This window comes from Ischnura elegans, chromosome 5, assembly GCF_921293095.1.
Source record: "Ischnura elegans chromosome 5, ioIscEleg1.1, whole genome shotgun sequence".
NCBI lineage: Eukaryota > Metazoa > Arthropoda > Insecta > Odonata > Coenagrionidae > Ischnura > Ischnura elegans.
In genome coordinates this window covers 130,559,164-130,580,443 of record NC_060250.1, presented here as the reverse complement: position 1 = coordinate 130,580,443, position 21,280 = coordinate 130,559,164, and the positions used below count along the sequence as shown (strand labels likewise).

At 41.4% G+C, this 21,280-nt stretch overlaps 1 protein-coding gene across 2 annotated transcripts in view; it reads right to left on the bottom strand.

The window, feature by feature from the left end:
- LOC124159563 (laminin subunit gamma-1) overlaps positions 1 to 21,280 on the bottom strand; it is a 390,848-nt gene that overhangs the window by 135,397 nt on the left and 234,171 nt on the right. For both annotated transcript variants that reach the window (XM_046535458.1, XM_046535457.1), the window contains exons 4-6: positions 9,528 to 9,711; positions 7,845 to 7,975; positions 2,864 to 3,042 (exon numbers count right to left, since the gene is read on the bottom strand). In XM_046535458.1, the coding sequence (XP_046391414.1) occupies positions 2,864 to 3,042; positions 7,845 to 7,975; positions 9,528 to 9,711 (494 nt within the window). The remainder of the gene's footprint in view (positions 1 to 2,863; positions 3,043 to 7,844; positions 7,976 to 9,527; positions 9,712 to 21,280) is intronic.

Sequence of the window (21,280 nt, the reverse complement as noted above, 5' to 3'; positions counted from 1 at the left end):
AACCCAATCGGTCTTCGGCTGATCTCTAAACGCTCCACGCATAATGAGGCGGCCTGCGCTAATATGCAGATGCAATGTGGGAAAAATAGAATCCAGACAAACTATTCGCCCCTGAAAAGTTCACGATGGTATAGGAACTTTTCAAATCAAACAAAACGTCGCGAAAAAGATTCAACGGGAGTAATACGTGCTCACATTGAGACATTTACGTCGCGCGAATCATATTTTTGTGCCTCAACGAGACAAATTAAACTGCGGACCCACGCGCAAGAATTATTGCTGAAGAGAAGGACGGTGGAAAAAACAAGAGAATACTGCCGTCGTCAAGAAATTCTCGCACACCTTCTAAGTAAGCAAAGATTGTTCCACGCCTTCATTCTACGTTTGAATAACATAGAACCAGTGGCGTAGCCAGGGGGGGGGGGTCCGGAGGGTCCGGACCCCTCCCCCCGTAATATTAAAACAAAATTATTGTCCTTTGTAAAAGAAAACAAAATATTGAAAAATCAGGAATTTACAAAAGTTTCTTAAACAAATTAAGTTTTTTTCGATTATGAAAAGTGTTAAATTTAGTTTTAAACCCATTACTTAGTGCCCGGTTTTTCAAAAATTTCCCCCCTGGTTTTGGAACCCCCCGAACGAAATTCCTAGCTACGCCAGTGCATAGAACGGTTTCTTTCTCAGACATACAATCCGGAAATAGTGAAAAAGAGACGACATAATGAAGGAAGAACCGTTATCCGAAGAAGGTTCATTCATTAACGATGCGGTTGCACGCGTGTTCGAGTGTTGAATGGAGGTGTGTTTGGAAGGCGTGGGCGAGTCACTCACGGGCGGATGACCGGGGTCACTTGGTGGAGGTCAGCGCACGCGGGACAGCGCGAGGAGAAGAGGCGTGTGGCAGACACGCGCGTGGGCGGAATAACACGCTTGCCCACGGCACCAGAGCTGTGCCATTCATGAACAGAGACGTTGGACACCATTTGAACGACTCATGGTAATGAGTGGAATGATTTGAATAATGATTCCCCGATGAAATCGTTCGAAATGAACGATGAATCCGAATCCCGTTGACTTGGTCGTGTTCGGCTGCATAGCAAGAGAATCGAGCGAAGCAGCTGGTCCAAGCCCAAGTCGCCGATCACAACTCGATCGTAATGAGTGATTTATATTCAGCGGATTCCGATTGAAGCGGATTAGGATTTTGTGTGAACCTTGAACTGGAAATCAATGACTTGGGTCATTTGATGGGTCCGATCATTCTTCTCAACTTTTCGTTCTCAAACGTTATTAGTTGTTTCCGTGTTCTTTTAGCATACAACTACACTTCAGAATCATGTATTAGACTATAAGACTTGGTGCTTTCCTGGCGTGCGATGCGGATGAATAATTCACGGAATGCCCACCAGGTGAGCCGTTCTATCAGAGCCGACGCGTCGTTTCGATGGCTAACTCTGCCATCGTCGATTATTATTATATTATTACAGTATTCTACCGATTAAGATAGGTTTAAAACAAAGCTATACCACATAAAACGTTGATATAGTGATATTATATAAAAGATTAACTATCATCATTTAAATATTTCGACGCCTTTCTCCACGAGCTAAGTGAAGCAGCACGTCGAGTTCGGAGGGCCGAACCGTGAACCATTGAATTGCCGAGAAATCCATCAATGAGAGCACGAATATTACGCAAGAGGATCCAGAAGTCGGCCTCTAGATGTGTTGTCATCCACCGCGCATTTAAATGGGTTAACAAAAGTCGCCACTCGCGTCGCTGACGGACAAAAGGATCTGAGTTTCACGGTAAAAAAAGTTATACTTGGGGTTGTCTACCGAAATTCACATTCATGATGACGTTAATTATCAAATTCATAACTTTTAAATGCTATTCCTCGCAATTACAAACATTATTATGCAAAACATTGGAAAAAGTGGATCGAAGTGCACTCATTACTGCGCCGCGGACATTTTGGAAATCGATTAAAATGCGACCGAAGTGGCGAGAACAGAAATCAGTCCTCTGGATGGGATGGAATTGGGTATGCCTCCTCTTGGATGAGAGGCTAAGTAAATCGAAAGCGAATAATAAATACGGCCGAAATGTCTATATTTTCCAGAAGAGTGGTCAGAATGGTCGTTTCAATTGAATTTTATCATTCCCTTGAGTGAACCAATCGCAAATGGCCGATCGTATGCCAATCAAGACCGATGTCGGTCAATACTATTTTTAAAATAATTTTGGCAGCAAATTATGAATATATGCCGTTTATAGAAATTCCATAAGATATCTGATAGTGAAGTTATTTATGATTTAAATCAAGGTCGTATCCAGGATTATAACTAGGGGGGGACAAGCCATGGTTGTTTAAGATGTAGGTAAGATTTCAGCATGGAAAAGATGAATGAAACCAACATTTTAAGGAAACTGCAACAGCTCTTTATTAGCTTTTAAAATTATTTCCTTGAAAAAATATTATTTTCCTTCAAGGCATTTGCGAGTTTTGCTTCTAGAAGGGGGGGAAGCTGCCCCCTCTTGCCCCTCGCTGGGTACGCCCATGCATAACTCCATTATATATATTAGCGGATAGATCGCATTTGATGGAGAATTTCGTTATCGACCGGCGTGGTAACCTTTTCTCGACGGCGACCGACCGACTGACCATTACCTTCGATCATGAATGACCGAAATCGATGGCGAATGATCGACGAACGATCGAAAATATTGCATCGTCGGTCCGAGTGATACCGTGCGTGAACGGATCGCACAGAGGATCTAGACGGCGTATATTCACGACCGAATCATGACTCCGCGTGCGTGCTGAAAAAGCGGAAATAAAAAGAAGAAGGAGAGTACTCACGTCTGCACTCGTGGGGATCCGACGCGGAGGCCCTCGCCCAGGGAGCGTCGTTGTAGAAGGGCAGGCACTCGTTGCAGTCAGGGCCGGACGTGTTGTGTTCGCAGCGACACACGCGCCGCGTCTCGCCGTGCACGCCCGTGCTGTTCACGCACTCGGACGCGTGGCCGTTGCACTTGCACCTGTGAGACACGCGAGGAAGGGAAAAAAATGAATGCAGGTTAACAATCGGAGGAAAAAATCAGAAAAAAAGGGCAGCGTGTCAGAAAGAAAGTAGCAATTATTTATCCACAGGTAGGACTTAGCGTTAGATAGGTTCCAGTTAATAACTAAAAATACATTAATCAGGGATTTCAGGCTATCAAGGGTCCAATAAACAGTGGTGAATTTTCCGATAACTACAAAAGTATTTGGAGCTCAAAGTTAAAGCGGAATATACTATATAGGGTGGAGCAGATGTGTGCGGTTTTCCACACACGGAGAAATAAAATAATATGAATACGAATCTGGAAACACTAGGTACCCATAATATACCCCATTCATTTTGTCGAACCTTCCAGTTTCCCAGTCAGTGGCGCAACCAGGAATTTCGTTCGGAGGGGGGGGGGGGGGGTCCAAAACCAGGGGGGACATTTTTTGAAAAACAGGGTACTAACAATAAGTAATGGGTTTGAAACTAATTTTAACACTTTTCATAACTTCATTTGATAAATACATATTTTGTAAATTCAACAAATATGATGTTTCAGTATTTTGTTTTCATTTATGAAGGAAAATTACTGTGCATTTATACGTCGGGGGGGGGGGGGGGGTTCCGAACCCCCCGCCCCCCTGGCCACACCACCGCTCCACCCAGACTCAAAGGACACAGTAACCATGGTTTTATAGAGAATGCTTTACCTCTTAGAGGTATGTGAAGAATGATCGTAGGCTTTCCCGGCGTACAAAATTGTGGAAGGTTACACGGGATTTCCACCGGGTCAGGTTATCCAACTCCATCTCGGCCGACGTTTCGATGGGCGAGATAGAGTTGGAGAACCTAATCCGGTGGAAATCCCTTGTAGGTAACCTTCTTCAATGATTTACCTGTTCTATTAGAGGATGTTCCTTTTGCTGAGCGACGCAGAAGGAGCGACTTCAAACAAGACGAAGCTCATTTTAATACTAATCCTCTATCTAATTGTATTTTTTCGTTCGTCCCATTCGTGCCATAGCTCCAGTGATCGCTCCAATGATGGCGGAAGATATTGATGACCACTTTCCGCGATGGCTCCAGGGATGACAATTAGCACCCCTCTTTCAAGATTCATTCGCTAGAAACGTCTTTCGGCCAATCAGAACGCAAGGCTGTTGACAGCGATTGTGAAGGCAATTTTAATGGAATGGAATGCCAGGTGTAAATGTAGAAAGCGACGGAAGAATCGATTGAAGAAGGGACGCCGGAATGACCGCGTGGATCAGGTATTTGTTGTGTAAATCACTCACTCATTTGGTCCCTGAAAAGCTATCATTCTGAGGGACAGGAAAAATGACCGTGTGATTAAATGGAATGTCCGTAGGGCTCTCAATAACAGATTCGGCGACAGTAGAGGTGGACCAATTTTCTAGACCTCCACGCTCTTTGGATCTTTTTCTATTCAGACTTCCTTCTTCTATTAACTCCTATGACAAATGTGTTCCAAATTTTGATCCTTTTTTTCATCCCTCATCCATATTGCACCATCGCTATCGTAATTTTCCCCCTATTCCCTCCTGTACTCCTTCCTCTGAATTGGCCTCGTGCTGTTTCGTGGACTGGATTCAATAAATAAATAAATTCCAAGTACTTTCATTTGTGGCGGCATTTGAAATCTCAAGCGAATCGAGCCTCGGTACAGCATGTTCGGAGTTTGTGTGCCCGAAGCACGGAAGGCTGCGAAAGCACACGCAATACACTCCGGGGGTACATCGCCAGCGGATGCAGGGCATCGTTTTGAAGGACGCCAATTTCGCTGTACAGTGCCCGGTATATCGGCAGAGATACGTTGCGACGCCGCGTGTTAGTGCATGTACCAATGGAGGTCATATTCAAAATCAACAAAGAGAAAGATGAACACATGCACTACACGTGCACGTAGGCTCCTTGCCTGCGTTCTCGGATCTAAAAATATTTCGTCACTTCTCTAAAAGTTGGTAACATCGATTTGTATCACGCCGACGAATCGCCAAATAATGGACAAGTTGTCTCATGCGCATCCTTTTTTACCTTCTACCATCTTCCGATTTATTTTATCAGAGATGAACTCCCTCCTAGCAGCACACGCGGGATGAATTTTGCTGTGTTCGAGGCGTGGGAGGGGGAGAAGCGAGCGGGGAGGGGAAGGGATCGGCTCTTGTATCCGCGACGCTGCGTGGGCGTTGGAATATTTTCTTCGCGGACGCGGACTCAAATTAGGCATTTTGTGGCTGAACGGGTGCAGATACGTCGAAATGGACGAAAATTTTGTTTTAAAATGAAAGTAACTCAGCAAAATCTCTAAGGAATGACCATAAAATATTAAATTTTTAGAATTTTGACCCTCCCCCCCGTAAATTGCCATTGAGCGAGGGTCAGGGGTTTACCTAGAGGTCTTAAAATTTTCAGGCCTTATTTTTGATTGGTCCCACAACTTTTTTTCATTGGGCCAGATGGATTTGAAAAAAAATCGATTTTTCCGATCCGCCCTGACAGGCCGTGCAGGTACACAACGCATTTCTGCCAAGTTCTCATAATATTATGTCTTCGTCGAAGTGCTTGACCCAAGAGGAACTGTAATAAGAGTAAGATTGCGACAGGTCAGAAATCAAGTGATAGAGGTCATGAGAGGATATGCCGACGGTTTACATCCTACCTTTCTCCGAACTCTCTTGAAGCTGCATATAAGATAAACTCAGCAAGAATATTATACAGGCCCCCTAATGACTTCAGAACCTTGGCTGGCGCTTGGAAAATGGCCAAGATTCGACTTCCCATGCACTTAAAAAGGAATGAGGCGTTTAGTATTCTGAGCCGCGTTCCGTTTAGTCATCACCGCAGGAAATTTATCAATGAAGGCTGAGGCAATTAAATCGAAAGAAACTCGAAGAAGCGGCTAATATTTTTTTTTAACTATTGCGCTAGCAAGAATTAATGCTGATGTGTGCCGGGAAATATTTTTATGAAAGAGAGGAGAGATAAAATATGCCCTGCAATTAGTGCCGTATATTTCTGCTTCACTCAGTTCACCAACTCTCAGTTCTCAGTGCACCAGCAACTCCCAATACGCGACGTGGCTTTCACTTGTCTTCCTGTCTCTCACTTACCCTTCCATTGCTCCACTATTCTGTCCCGTCCTTTTGATCGTGTCGAATTTGAAAACAATAGCCGATATACCGGGCATTGTACAGCGATATTGGCGTCCTTCGAAGCGACCAAATTCATCCATATATACTTTTGCGAGTGACAATGCGTCACCAACTCGTATTCACGGCATGATCAATCAAAATTTTCGAAAACCAGCTACCCTCAGTCTCCATGCTCTCAGTCTCAGTCTCCATGCCCGTTTGATTAATAAGACAATGAGGAATATAACGTACTTAAGTGAAATAACGACAGTTCCATCAAAATGTCGATGCGGCTGGTTCGAAATCGTAAGCTTTCGTTTAAGCATTATCTTAAAAATGCATAAGTATTCAACTCTATTGACACATTCATTACACCAACCCATTGCAATTTGCGAGCAACAGATGCCATTCATGGACGTTGAACTGTTTAAACAAAACATACGAAAATTATGCATTTGTTTTTATTGATTTGTGAGTCAATGGGCTGGTGCTGACGGTTCTCCCTCAATGCAGTAAACAAACATTATGCTGAAGGAAATTTAAGCACTCCCTACAGTTAAATATGAATTATTTTTTAATTGAATTTTTAGAAACAAATAAAAGATGGCGCAATTTCCGAAAAGCGTGTATACCGTCCATTGGATGGAGTTGAACCAATCTCTGCGCATAGATTTGAAGAGAGACGACGAGGAAGGGTTGGGCGGTTTTCCGGTTCACCCGCTCAGTGGTTCGATTTACTGCTCAACAGGTTCGGCTTTGATAAAAAGGCAACCGACGTGGTTAGGACCACATGGGGAAGAGTGAGCTTCCATTGGCCATATTCTGATACATATACAATATAAAATGCAAAGTATTTTGGTTTCGAGAGTAGATTACAAATACCTACTATTTTGTATCTAATTTCAAGACATGGATTATCGCAGAAAATATAAAAAATATCTGATATCAAATATCGGGCATAAAACATGGGATTTTGCCGATATTAATTCCGAAACGAGAATTTAAAATGCACTTACATTCTATGGTACGCAACGACACCAATAAATTTTCAATAGACCCATTGGTTTCGAAGTTAGCAGAGGTTTGCGTTGCTTAAAACAAATCCGTAAAGTCTTGTGGCATAAACAGTTTGTTTTCTGAACATTGTTAATAATCTGATTGATCTGGCTTTCTTAAATGAAAATTCCAAGTTATTGGAACGAAATTGATTATAACGAAAACTAAGGGTATACCAAGCGCTCAAAGTTGGGCAACTTGATTTTACGCGCAAAACACGAGTACTTCTAAAACTGTTGCACCGTAGTAGCGTTTCTGATTCGTCACGCCGGGAAATGTTGTAATTTTTTAAAATCAATAGTCGCAATTGTACGATTATTTATTGATGAATTCCACGATACTATAATCGTGGAATAAGTATTTATTTCGATATGGAAAAATTTTATCACAAGAAAGGAGTCGAAATTCGAAGCATTGGTAAATAATTGAATATGTATAGAAAAAGTAGGCGTTTCTGTAAGTAATTGGACAGTCCATAATAACACGTGAACCGAGAAAGTTCACCATAGTTCAACGGTCCACGGCCGTACGCAGAAGACACGATAATAACAGCGTAGTATAGCAGCAGAATGGATGAATATCTCACCTGGCGCCCACGGCGAAATCCGAGATGGCGTAGAAGTAGGAGCGGAGGACGTCCGGGTCGCCAAACACTTCATCTCCGAAAGTGTTCAGTCGGTTGAGCGTGATCCGAATGTCAGTGGCCGTCACCCATTCCTGAAAGAGAATCGAAAGAGAACGCAGTGTTAATATTAGAAACAACATCATGCAATAATAGCATAAATAGTAGATGACCAGAAATTTATACAGCCAGTGGCGAGAGTGAAATGATTCCCAAAAACGCATTCTTGAGTGCGCAAGGAAAAGGACTGGTAATCGAAAAGTACAGCTGCCTCTCTCTCCCTATCCACTACAGAAATGATCCTGAAAGGTGTCGTGTTGAGTGTATTTCGTTTTAAGTGATAGTTTTATCTCAGGCAGTGTAATTTACGCTTGATGTGCCACAGGCTGACTTTTCTGGGAACTACTTTACGTCCATGGACATCAACAACCCCAGTGGACATGTCACACTGTTGCTGTGATTGAAAATCCGAGTGATGATTATCTTTTGTAGAGCCAATAACTTCATGAATATATATTCGATAGAGTTCTTATTTGCTTTCCCCACGCTTATAAATATGTAAAGTGAGAGTTTTGCAAGTTCCTTAGCCTTCAGGAACTCTTAGAGTTAAGGCAGGAAGATTGATTGAATAAACGGAGAGCAAACTTGGAGAACCGGTCGCCTAAGAGTGAAAACCTTGTTGAGCGAATTCGTGTTAAGCGAGGGATACCTGTGTAGGAAATGTCTGAGAAGCCACTGAAGTGCATTGAGCGAAAGGTTCGGAAAAAATGGGAAGAAAAATAAATTTGACAAGAGAAGACACAAGTACTGTCACCCAGGTCTAATCTGTACAGGTTGTAAGCTCGATAGCTAATTGGGAAGTCGGCTGCATCTGAGTAGCAAGATTCTGGCCGGAAGGACATAAAAAGAGACAAAGGTTAGGTGAATTTTTTAAGAACGAGGTAAAATCAACAAAATTATCTCGACACCCTCAGGGGAAAGGGATAATGAGATTAGTGGGCCACCAGGGTGCCTCGTTTGGACGTTTTCTTCTTGGACCGATTTTTGAAGCCCGGCAAAACCTGACAAATTGAATGGAATTGAACGCCGCAATGGCGTTGCGATTATGAATACATATAAATAATAAGAGAAGAAAATACGAAGCTACAAAGAATTATGCGGGAAGAACTAGCGAAGCAGGGGCGCAGCTAGGACTTAAGGTTGGGGGGATTTAGGTGCAACTAATACTAGGGTGTGTGGGGGCAAGGTATACCCACCAGGATAAGCGGTAGGTGCAAGATTAATGAATTGAGGAATTTTAAGATAAATGGTTCAAAATGGTGAGTTTTACGGCTTTCTGAGGGATATTTCATTAACCCTTACACTATTATATTAGTAACATCAATCCAATTAAGTAAAATGGATTAATCTTTAAAATTTCTCTGAGCTCTGGGGGGCTTTTATCCCCCAAAACCCTCCCCTCGCTGCGCCACCGTAGCGAAGGACATAAAAAAAACCATATATGAGGGAATATGTGATCGCATGTACAAAACAAATTCACAAAGACCGAATGTAAAACGTTTTGTCACTTAAAGAGGACAATCGTAAGCTTAGAGCGTTTGAGCAGGGGTGAGATTGTATCAAAGAAGAAAGAGAGTTGAGGCTGACCTGGAGTTCGGGGCTGGAATCGAAGTTGTAGGCGGACGGACGTCCTTCGAGCGTGGAGAAGGCCACGTTGCCACCGGTCAGCGGGGAGATGTCCGAGTACTCGGAGGTGCAGAGGGCGCGCGTCTCTTCGCCCCGGAGGGCGTAGTTCGAGTCCGGAAGGCTGTAGTAGCCCCGGCAGTCGGCACTGAAAAAAAGAGATTAAATTAGTTATCAACAGAAGACAAGAAAACTAGAATTCACGCGGAATAAAAACATTTTTAAACAAAAACTTTAATTCGAAGCTCGCTCAATCTCAGAATTATCCTCATTAAAATGAAAAAAATGCTGTAATGACATCACATATGCATTCTTTCCAACGAGTATACTGAAAATTGAAAGTCCACAACGTTTAAGGGACATATCAGCAATCCTAAAGCGATATTTTTTCATGATTTAATGATTATGCTATTGAAAGAAAAGCATTTTTTTTTAATTTTAAACGCTGGTTACAATTCTAATTCAACGCATAAAATTTTCCAATGCATTTATGTTTCGGCGCACAATAAATGTAGAGTGGACTGTAAGGTTCCTTCAATAATGCCAAACGAAAGCTATTAATCCAAACTATAAATATTGTTGTCTCCCTAAAGCAGCGGTTCCCAAACTTTTTCTTTCTGCGACCCATTTTAGCCCATACGTTTTAGCCGCGACCCCCTAAAAATGGTTGTCTAAGTTTAAGTACATAGTTCACTTTATTATTCGCACATCTCGCGACCCCTTTCCGAACGGCCCGCGACCCCCCTGGGGGTAGCGACCCCCAGTTTGGGAACCGCTGCCCTAAAGATTACCACGGAACATACAGACATCTATCCCAGTGGCCGGTGGCGGCGCTGCCGACGACGGCCACTCGCCCTCTATTGGCAGTTTTTGCGACACAACAATCCAAACAATGTCATTAGATTTTACTTTCGAGTTATTTATCAGAAGGTCAAATAAAAATGGCGTCCAAATTTCCCTTGGCCAGCCTCTCCTGATAGAGGGTCATTCTCTGTCATCAGCGACCCGATTGGCGGCTTAATGAATTCCGCGGTAACTCGCTCTTCATGGCAAATCAGCGAGGTGTGGTTTGAGCAAATGTGACGATTTTCTGGATTATTTATTTTATTTCATTGTGCAAACGTGGTCGCTGGAGTATGAAGAGGAATCATCGCAAATCTGACTATGTGAGACCTCCACGGAAATTTACTCTTTAAATCTGCTAGGTGAGTGAGTGCGTGTCTCTGCCTTCTTTTGTCATTGTTATATTTCTTCTCCCTTTTTTCAGAACATTTTAATCATCAGATTTCGTTTGACTTCCCACTAAATAGTACAGCGGCCAAGGAGAATTATTTCACTCAAGCTTTCTAAATCGATTTAAATACTCGCTGCCTGACAGCACATTTAATGGCTGACAGCAGAATCCAGTAATATTCGTAGTATCACTTTCGATGTCCTCTTTCGGCTTTGCACGGGTGCCGCACTCTTTCGGATTCGCATGCAAAATTGCCACACGTCCTCGAATCCCCCATCCCATCTCAATGCAATTATTACGTCACTCTGAAACACGCCCTCGCCACAATAATTTGAGTCCATTCGACATCTCTACCGTTCACAGCGCCGCACCCCTCAAACTACCATCATGACAATCGTCCACTCACGATCACATATCACAATGAGGGATTCTTCAGTCGTTGGTAAGCAAACCTATTGCCACCCACCTCGCGTACAAATTGGCTTCCCAAAGTAGACTCTCGCGTCGCTGACGGAGGGAACGATCCGAATTATATGGGGAAAGTAGCGATGTGTTTGGGGCTGGGGGCAGAAATTTATATTCGAGATGATACGGTTGACTAAATTCATAGCTTTCAATGTTATTCCTTGCGAGTGCAAAATCTATTGAGAAAATATTAAGAGGTAATTGGGGATGCGTTGGTAGGGTTTGTTTGTTGATTTTCCACTCCGTGGGCACGGGTTCAAATCCCAGCGGTGGTGGAGAATTTTCAGAGACTACCCCATTACAATTTGAATGGAGGACACTGCATGCGCCACACTCCATCCCTCTGACGTTTTACCGTGGTCCGCCTATCGTCAAGATCAAGCTTTCGCCGACGCCGGGTTTCTCTCTACCCTTCCTTCCCTACCCATCCCTCATGGCACAAATGACCTTTGGGAAGCACCTAATCATAAGCGATTATTCCCAAAATACCAACGATGGACGAAGCAAGAAAGAAATAGTCAGTAGAATAGCAAAGGCAAAGAGGGCTTTCTGCAAAAAGAAGAATCTTCTTACAGCTGAGAATACAACCATAGAAATAAGGAAACAATTCATCAGATGCTACATATAGAGTATGTTTCTCTAAGCGAAGGAAGGAGGCTTGGACGTTGACAGCAGCAGAGAAGTCAAGAGTGGAAGCATTCGAAATGTGGAGCTACCGAAGACTGATGAAGATGAAATGGATTGACCGCCAACGAGAAAGTGCTAAGAAGAGTGGGAGAAAAGAGAAGCTTCTAGAAACCTTAATGAGAAGACAGGATGACTTAAGAAAGAGCTGAGGTTTTCCCGGCGTATGATGATGTTGCAGTTTTTTTGGGTTTCCCTCCGGATGAGGTTCTCCATCTCTGCCGACGTTTCGATGGTCGTGTCGTCCATCCGTGAAGCCCTGATGACGATGGACGAAACGACCATCAAAACGTCGGCAGAGATGGAGAACCTCATCCGGTGGGAAACCCGAAACAACTTCAACATCAGGATGACTTAGGAGGCCACATTTTGAGTCACGACGGCCTGATGAAGGTTATCGTGGAAGGAGAGGTGGAAGGGAGTTGCATAGGAAAGGAGATAAAGGATGTAAAAGAGAAGAAATATGTAGTTATGATAAGGCTAGCGGAATGGAGAGAGGAATGGAGAGCTGGTTCAAACCAATCTTATAGGATTGTTGACGATAGTAATGATGATGATAATGATGATACATTAGGCCGTCTCGTAATCGCAGAATGCAATTAGTTATTTCAGGCGTGACTTTATGGAATCTACATCAACTTGAAGCATGGGTAGCTTTTAGATGAGATACAGAGGAGACCGAAGGCATGGATGGAGTTAGTGCTTAGCGGAGAAGGGATGTTGAAAATGGTATTAGAGGGTAGAATGTTAGGGAAACGAGGGAGGGGAAGGAAAAGAATCGGATTTTTAGACAGAAAGAAAGGGAGTAGGCCTTAGGGAGATGATCATTATGTAAGAGTTTAAAGAAAAGGTTAGTGAAGAGTTTGATCTGGAGTGTAGCGCTTCACATTGCGGAAACGTGGACACGAAGGAAAGAGGACGAGATAAGACTTGAAGGCCTTCGGAATGTGGGTGTGGAGAAGAATGGAGAAGGTGAAGTGGACGGAGAGGAGGAGAACTACGAAGTGCTGGAGGTGGTGGGTGAGGAGAGGCAGCTTTCAGATGAGATACGGAGGAGACAGATGGTATGGATGGAGGGAGTACTTAGCGGGGAGGGGATGTTGAAAACAGTGTTAAAAAAAAAGAATGCTAGGTAAACGAGGGAGGGGAAGCAAAAGAATACGATTATTAGATAGATTAAGAGGGAGTAGGCATTATTGTGAAATTAAGAGGGAAGTCCATGATGTAAGGGGAGGCTCCCGGGATTTTTCTTAAGTATTCCATTGAAACCTACCTTAATGGGTAGAATGCTTTGTGTACTCCTGTAACTATTGCATAAGTTCCTGTTTTTCAACCGATACCCACTACAGATAAGAGTCGAAATTTTAGGCTTTGCGTTGGCATGCAGCGAACTTTATGGGCATCACAGTAGGAAATATTTAGTTTACCTTGCCAAAAGCCTCATATTTCTCGTGCATTCCTTATTTTTTCCCGTTGTTTAATCGTGATCAGTAATTATTATCGTGAAGAGCCACCTTCATTTATACTTAATCTTAAAATTGGAGGACTTTCAGATGAATTTCTAGGGTTGTTTACATAGTGAAATAAGTGAAACATCCGTAATTTGGTGGCCATCCAAGAAATACCGGCAATTCGATAATACCCTACGGTAACCCTGCTTCAAGAGGGTACTTACGTAGAGAAATATCCCGTTGACAATGTAAATAAAGTACTTAACTCCATTCCATAGGTCATATACCACTTTCTTCTTTCATTTTTGTCCCTTGGGACACTAGCAAAAAACCTCCTCCGGCAAGGAAATACAGTTATTTGAGCGACGGGGCACTAGACACGATTTATACATTTTTCACACGTTTTTCTATTGCAACTCCATGTTGCAACACTTACTGCATTAAGCAAATGATGCAGTTGTATAATGTAGATCACAATCACAAATTTTCATTTAATCTTTCCAAATCTCCCCAAACAATCCCTTTTATTTGTTTCAACAACGCCTTGGCATCCCAACATATTCACAATCTGCTGTTCGACGTTAAAACAGCAATTATTTTCGCCAAATTTGCGTTTGAGCCCCTGCATTGATAGTTTTTCTACTCACTTCCTCAGTCTGTCATCAGTGGATACTGTACTGTGACGTCACGCTCCGATGACGTCGTGTTTTCAAGCAGCCGATGAAGATTAATTTTTAAAGACTCATAACTTGGCTAAAAAACATTATTCATCCGCGAAAATTTCGGCGAGTACATTTGAGGTAGAGACCTTCTTATTATAAACACTTTTGAAAAATTGTGCATGTTCACCATTGTAAGCATAAAGGTTTAAATTTTTTACGCTTCAACATTCTACCTTAGTCAGACTTCCATAGAAGAAAAATTTACGGTAATTTCATTTCAGAGAAAGTTTCAAAGCTGATTTTGCCAAATATTTCATTGAAAAATCCAGAATAGGCTGAATACATGTGCCAGTGTGTCTTCTTCTCATGTTTACCCCCGTAGGAGTCATGGGATGGATTGCTGATCGGGCAGGAGGGGGTCAGACGTAATGCCATACGCGATCGCTCCTTATGTCTTTCGAGGCGTATTTCTGCACGCAATCCCTTTCTTTGTTCATGCAGTGCATTTACTGCAATAAAAATGCAGCAGGTGCGAGTTAAATACACCATTTGATTACTTACGACAAAAACGTACAGGGGAGGAATTCTGCACACGCCTAGCGACGATTGTCGGTGCCTGTAACGGGTTAAACCGACAACTCTCGGTACAAGCGATTCTGGGGACACGTTCTGTATCGACGATTGTCGATAATCTTACCGACAGCTGCCGCTAAACCCGTCGGTAGCTACCGATTATTTATAATCGCACGATAGGGTCAACCGACACTTTTCAAAGCAACATGGCGGGCTTTTCCAATGCTTTTCAGCCCAAGCTAACGATTTTAAATCATAAACTCCGACGGTAGAGACTTAGATGCGGTCTCATTGAATGATTTTTTTATAATATAAATGAGTAAGTAATCACTTAATAGTATATAAGCTCAGTGGCGCAGCGAGGGGGGTTTTGGGGATAACCCCCCCCCCCCCCGAAGATTTTGAACCATTTATCATAAATTTTTTTTTCTGGCGGAGGGCCCCCGCACCTCCCGCTTACCCTGGTGGGTATATGACACTCCCAGGCACCCCAGTATTAGTTACGCCTGAAACCCCCCCTAGCCTTAATTCCTAGCTGCGCCCCTGTATAAGCTATGTATGAGAAGCAGTACTTTTTTTGCCAATTTTACATCCGTATTATAAAATGCGTTCCAATTGTTTTACGCATTTTAAGTTCTCTTTATACCTTCCTCAATTTTACGAATGGAACACATTGCTTTACTTTCACTTATGTAAATGAAACGAAAAGAATTGTTTCTCAGTTTATGGCAAATTTACTGGTATCGGTCGAAAATAATTAGTCTTCAAACGTTCGAAAATATTCGAAAGTTACTTAAAATGATATCATGTTATAGTATAGGAATAAATAGGATTTTTGGATCAAACGGCTAATTCAATAAATAATTAAACATTTGAACTAGAGATGATAGCTTCTTATGGTTGACTACGTTAGAGTTTGTTTCCGAAATTATATTAGATCAGAATTACATCATTAACAGAAGCAAGCGGTCTGCAATTTGCGAGGGATGCACTCGTATCGAAAAAATTTCATACATGTTCTACTTAACTTAAATACTCATTTTTAGGCACCTTACAATTGTATTTATTATGGAAAACACATTTCATTTTCCTACCTTCGTTTTGCACACTAATAAATATCTTAACAAGTATTTTCTCGCGTTAAAAGATAGCACCGATGCGATTGAAAATGCATTTAGCAGCCATATATGAGAAGAATGCAAAAACTGACCAAACTAAGGCACCTCTTACCATGTATTCTGACAAAAAAGCGGAAAATGTACAGAATGATTACGCGATAAAAGTAGAAAATTAATGTACTTTTCGTCATGAAACAACAAACTCTGCACTAACGCACGGAACAGTTTCCATTCCTTTAGATAATTGCATAATATTAGGGATGGGCGGATCCAGGATTTTTTTTCGGATTCGGATTCCGATCGGATCCTTGATTTTCGGAGCCGGATCTTTCGGATCGGATATTTTCGGATTTGCATTTTCCTGATATTAAACGAAGTAATTATTCAAGTTTATTCTGGGTATGTACAATCGAAGGAATGCTTTTTAGATTTTCATACATATATTAATATTTTTATAAATTAAAAATCATTTTCATAGTTGTTTTTTTTAACGTCTTAACATGCTCAGAACCTAAACTGTTATGCTTGGGTTTGGAAATGAAAATAGGAAAAATCTTCGGATAAACCACTGACCAGTGGCGTAGGACAAGAATCGCATGCGACGGCACATTCGAAGAGAGAATCGAAACTATTTCCACCCTTATGGGGTGTTGCAATCACCGAAGCTATTGTTTAAAATTTCGGATCTAGATCCGATGTGAAATTCTGGCGTAGGTTTCCGCGGCGTTGCTCATGGTCAGTGCTGATTTTCGGGTTCCTCAGCCGAGTTGGTTGTTTTTGGATGACCTCCAAAAACAACCAACGCCGCTGAGGAACCCGAAAATCAGCACTGACCGTAGATCCGATGTCTTCCGCGGCTTTGGATCCGATGTATCCGATGAAGGGCAATATCCGCGGATATTTGGATCCGAGGTATCCGATTCGACCATCCCTACATAATATATTTACTCCGATGAAGACTATTCCATTATTATCATATCATCCCAAATACGGTCAGAGTAACGTGGAAATGATATACAATAAAATCATCATTCGTTCCATTGTCGTAAAATCCAATATCGCATCTTTAACCATTGTCACCAGCATCATAGAGTAAGTACATGTACTTGCTATGCCAATGTCTATTAAATACGAATAGAAATCTTATTCCAAGGTATTGGACGTGTTGGATGATGAGCTTAGTTATTCAAATGATCATGCCAGGCGCGTATTCCTGGACAGAGGCGTTGCTTTTTGGATTCCAATATGTTATTTGTAATGGTCCCACGAGAAGAGAATTACACGAAGCCAAGTCTTTTCTGCAATTCATTGAGTAGAAAGGAGCCCTCGGAAGTTCAACCAAAAAATATGTGTTAATGGAATATAACATTTATCGGTGACCTCACTCAACGATCTCCTATCTTATCCTTTACTAGCTGACGCGACGAACGTCGTACTTGTCACACTTTTTGTCACTTGTTTGTCTTGTTGTCGTATTAATTGCTTGACTTTACTTCGTATGATGTAACGCTTATCAGGGTTTATTGGGTATGGACGTTGCTTGATTGGACTGGGTGCTTTCCATTCATTGACACACGTCGACACAAGTCGACTTGCGTCGCGGTTTTCGTGTTCCATTCGGTGTGTGTCGCCGACTGTTGTGACACAAGTCAACAAACGGTAACGCACAGGAATAGGAGAGTTATAAACAAATGCCGCGAGCCGACACAAGTCGACGCGTGAGTCGCATGAATGGAAAGCACCCACTGTAGTCACTGCATTTAATACTGTGCGTAACTGTTGTGGTAAAACCGATCTTGTCAGTAATGACCTCAGGAAACTCTTTCAATACGCTTTTCAGGTGATTTTCTTCGTTTGTTGTTAAAGATCCAAAATCTAGCTCATCTAGATGTACTCCATCGTCTTTATCCTTGGTCTGAGTCATATTACTACCATCACACTATGTAACTCTTCGACGATTATTTTTTCCTAAGAATATTTCTTGGGATGCATGGTCTAAGATAACATAAGAGGCAACTAAGAAATCGTGGCCCAGTATTATCTCAGGAATCAAATCCTTAATCACGCCAACTGTTATTTCAATTTCCTCATCCATGTACTTGGCTGCTAGTAGTGTTTGCCCCTCTACAGAATAGGTCACCTTACTAACAGCTCCTCTTACCAGTCCCAGATGATGTGGAACCATATAGGAATTAGTAACTCTGCTACATTAGAATTGACAAAAGAATTACTAGCCTGACTGTCTAATATAGCCTTAAAATTTTTGTTCCCAATTTTTAAGTTAATAGCAGGACGAGGATAGCTTCCATCACTAGTCATCTGTCCAATACATTTATCATGATTCGATGACTTACTAGAAGTTGTTTTTCTTCGAGGGTTAAGCACTACTCGGTTTCCATTCCCCCTCATCCCAGAATGGACCACACCTAGTTTTCCTGCAATGACAATTTAGGGCACTTATTTTTCAAATGTTCAAAATTTCCACACTGGAAACATTTCCTAACTGTACTAGAATCTCCCGAAGGTTTGACTTTGTGTTCCTCTTCAAGATGGCTTACAACTTTCCTAAGATCATCGAATGTTTTGGGCAGTGAAACTTTAACTAAAGCCCTAATCTTTTCATACAGTAATTCGATTATATTGTGCATTGCCTTATCTTCATGATCTTCTGGGTTCAGTCTCTTGAAGAGTTGATATTTTTTAATAATGAAAGCACTCGTCCGCATGCCTGTAGGTTGTGTGTCTGTGATTAGCTTCTTCTTCACTGCACTCTTCACCCCTTTGGAATCAAACCGTGCAATGAATTCTCGTTTGAAGTCCTCCCAACCCAGATTTAACCCTTTTAAATTTCGCCACCAAGTAGCCGCTTGCCCCTTCAGCTGTTGTGACACTATTTGTGTATAAATGTCTGTGGGTAGGTTAGTTCTACCTAACAAACTGAGTGATCCTTTAATAAAACTTGTTGGATTTTCTTCCAGTCTTCCATGAAATTCTGGAAGGCAGTCTTTCATCACTTTTGGGTCTAAATGTCCACTTGTATAAGGTAGAGTGACTGATGGTGGTACTATATTCCTCACTTGATCACTTACTTGTTCTTGTAACTGTAAAAATCTGGTGTCAACTTCTTGCTTAACCATCTCCATGTTATGCTTCACCCTGTTCAATTCATTTGATACTGTTACCATCCGGATTTCTGACGTTTCCACGCTCTGTTATATTAGGATGACCCTACCTTTAATGTTTTTAATAGATTCCATGTTTCCAGTAATAGTAGTCATTTGGTCTGACAACTGAGATGTATTCATCAAGATCTTCTTCTCGAAGTCGTGGTGAACGTCGGACATCTGGATGCCTGAGTTTTGTACCAAACTCATTACACTGGCAAGCACCTCTCTGACACCTACTTCCTCATTGCCCGATGATAGTTGCTGCTCCACTTCAACGTAGAAGCTGTCGGTATCTCTATTTTCTTTCCTCAGACGGTCTTCCAGCCTCAGAGACAAATCTGTCTTTGTTCCCCTTGTAGAAAGTCCAAAGCCATCAAGCTGTTCCTTCAGCTGAACTATGGTTAAATCCTTGAAAAATACTTTCATCTTCTTAATTTCAGCCATCTTCTAATACTTTGGTCCTCTCACGGTCGCCAATTTAACGTATCACAGCGATTAAACCCAAGGAAAATATCACTTGACACACTGGATTTTAATCTTAATCTTATTGTACATCCACTTCAAGATGGCTCTATAACTAACAATGTCCTGTTTATCTCTCATCACCATAGCATCAAATCAGCAAAAAGAAATCAAAACAAAAACAAACATGCCCACAGATAAATAAAACACAACAAATGAACTCAAAAACAGAAAACAAACTAAACACGTACGAAAGTGATTCCGGTCATAAATACTGATCATACCTACATCAATCAATCTACATTATAGGGTATACCGGGTCACGCATACGCGGATTTATTTCAATGAATTTTCTAATTTTTATGTCTTAACTTAAGAAAATTTAGACACTGTAGTTTCATAAAAAAATTATGCATTCAGTTGTTGGCATATTTGCAGTTTTAACCGTAAAAAAAATGATTTTAGGTCCGAGTCTTGCCCCGTTCTAGGAGCAAGTTTACGCAATGCTAGCCCGATGCTTGACTGACACTCAATTTCTCTCTTTTTAAATCACATAACACGTTCCATTGCATAGTTTTGGCTGGTTTAGGTTTCGAAGCACCATGAATACCGAACCTAATTTCAGCTGTAAATTGTGCCGTGGTAAGCCACGCACACTCAAGGACTTAAAATATTCAGATGGATAGTTGGTGACTTCGTCTGTGCTTGTTACCCTGTCAATATAATTGAATTAATGCAGAGTAAAAACTAATTAGACTATCTTGATTTATCAAGTTTCAGTCATCCACCTGCCAAAATTGTGCGCTCAATCAACCATTTGTGCTTTTTGTGGTTATCAATCATGTTCGCGAACACTTTGCTGATTATAATCAGCAAAGTGTTCGCGAACAAAATATAATTATCTTTCGATGATTCGAAATTGCAAAACTTCCGATTTGCGATTCGTCGACAGGTACACGGTAATAAGCTTGGAGATTTGTTCACACAGCCTGTAGTTATATGTTTGTGTACAATTCGAACTGGGCTTAGCTTGAATTAAATATTATTTGAATAATTCAAATATTTTTAAACACTGAAATATTTTAAATATTGTTTAAAGCTCAGCCATTAAATTGGTTAAAATAAAACAAATCAGCTAGTTTAGACGAACTTGATGCCTTTTGCATTGTTACCAACTCCTAAAAAAATAGCCCTAAGATAAAGATCAATTTTTCGTGAACTTTTGCTATATTTTAATGTTTACTCTGCTATCCGGGGCTGAGGCGAATCCATAAAACCAAATACCATTAAAATCGGTACAGACGTTCTCGATTTATAAATAGTTTAACTAACACGACTTTTCACTTTCTTTCATAAATGTAAATTAATCATGAATATTTTCTCACATCGGATCTTTTTGGTTCAATATATTACAAATGAGAATGCATAGTTTTTTTAATTAACCAGTTTCCCCCCTTAGAGAAAATAGGCTACGCAGATAAAGGATGCAATAGCACAAGTAATCTTTAAATGAGGACTATTCCCAAGATATTAGCTTCCTACAAATAATTTCAAATGAAAATCAGTTCACTCTGTTCAAGAAACAGAGGAAAGAACTCCCAGTCCTCGCCTCGCTTTAGAAACGAAGAGCTTTCTTCGGTCCATACCGCACTGAAGTTAGTTACTTAATTGAGCACGGCGCGCCGCGGCGGCGTGCGAGTACAGGCGGACAGAGAGCTCTGCTAACGGCGAGAATTAGAACTAACTGAATACATTACTGCCGGTCAGGCGGCATTTGAATTGCATAATTTAAGGATGGCGATTATTTTCGCATTGTTTACAATGAAACCAGGAAATATAATATTAAGGAATTTCACAGTTAATGCATTTTATAATTATTTAGATCTATTCCTTTCATTAAA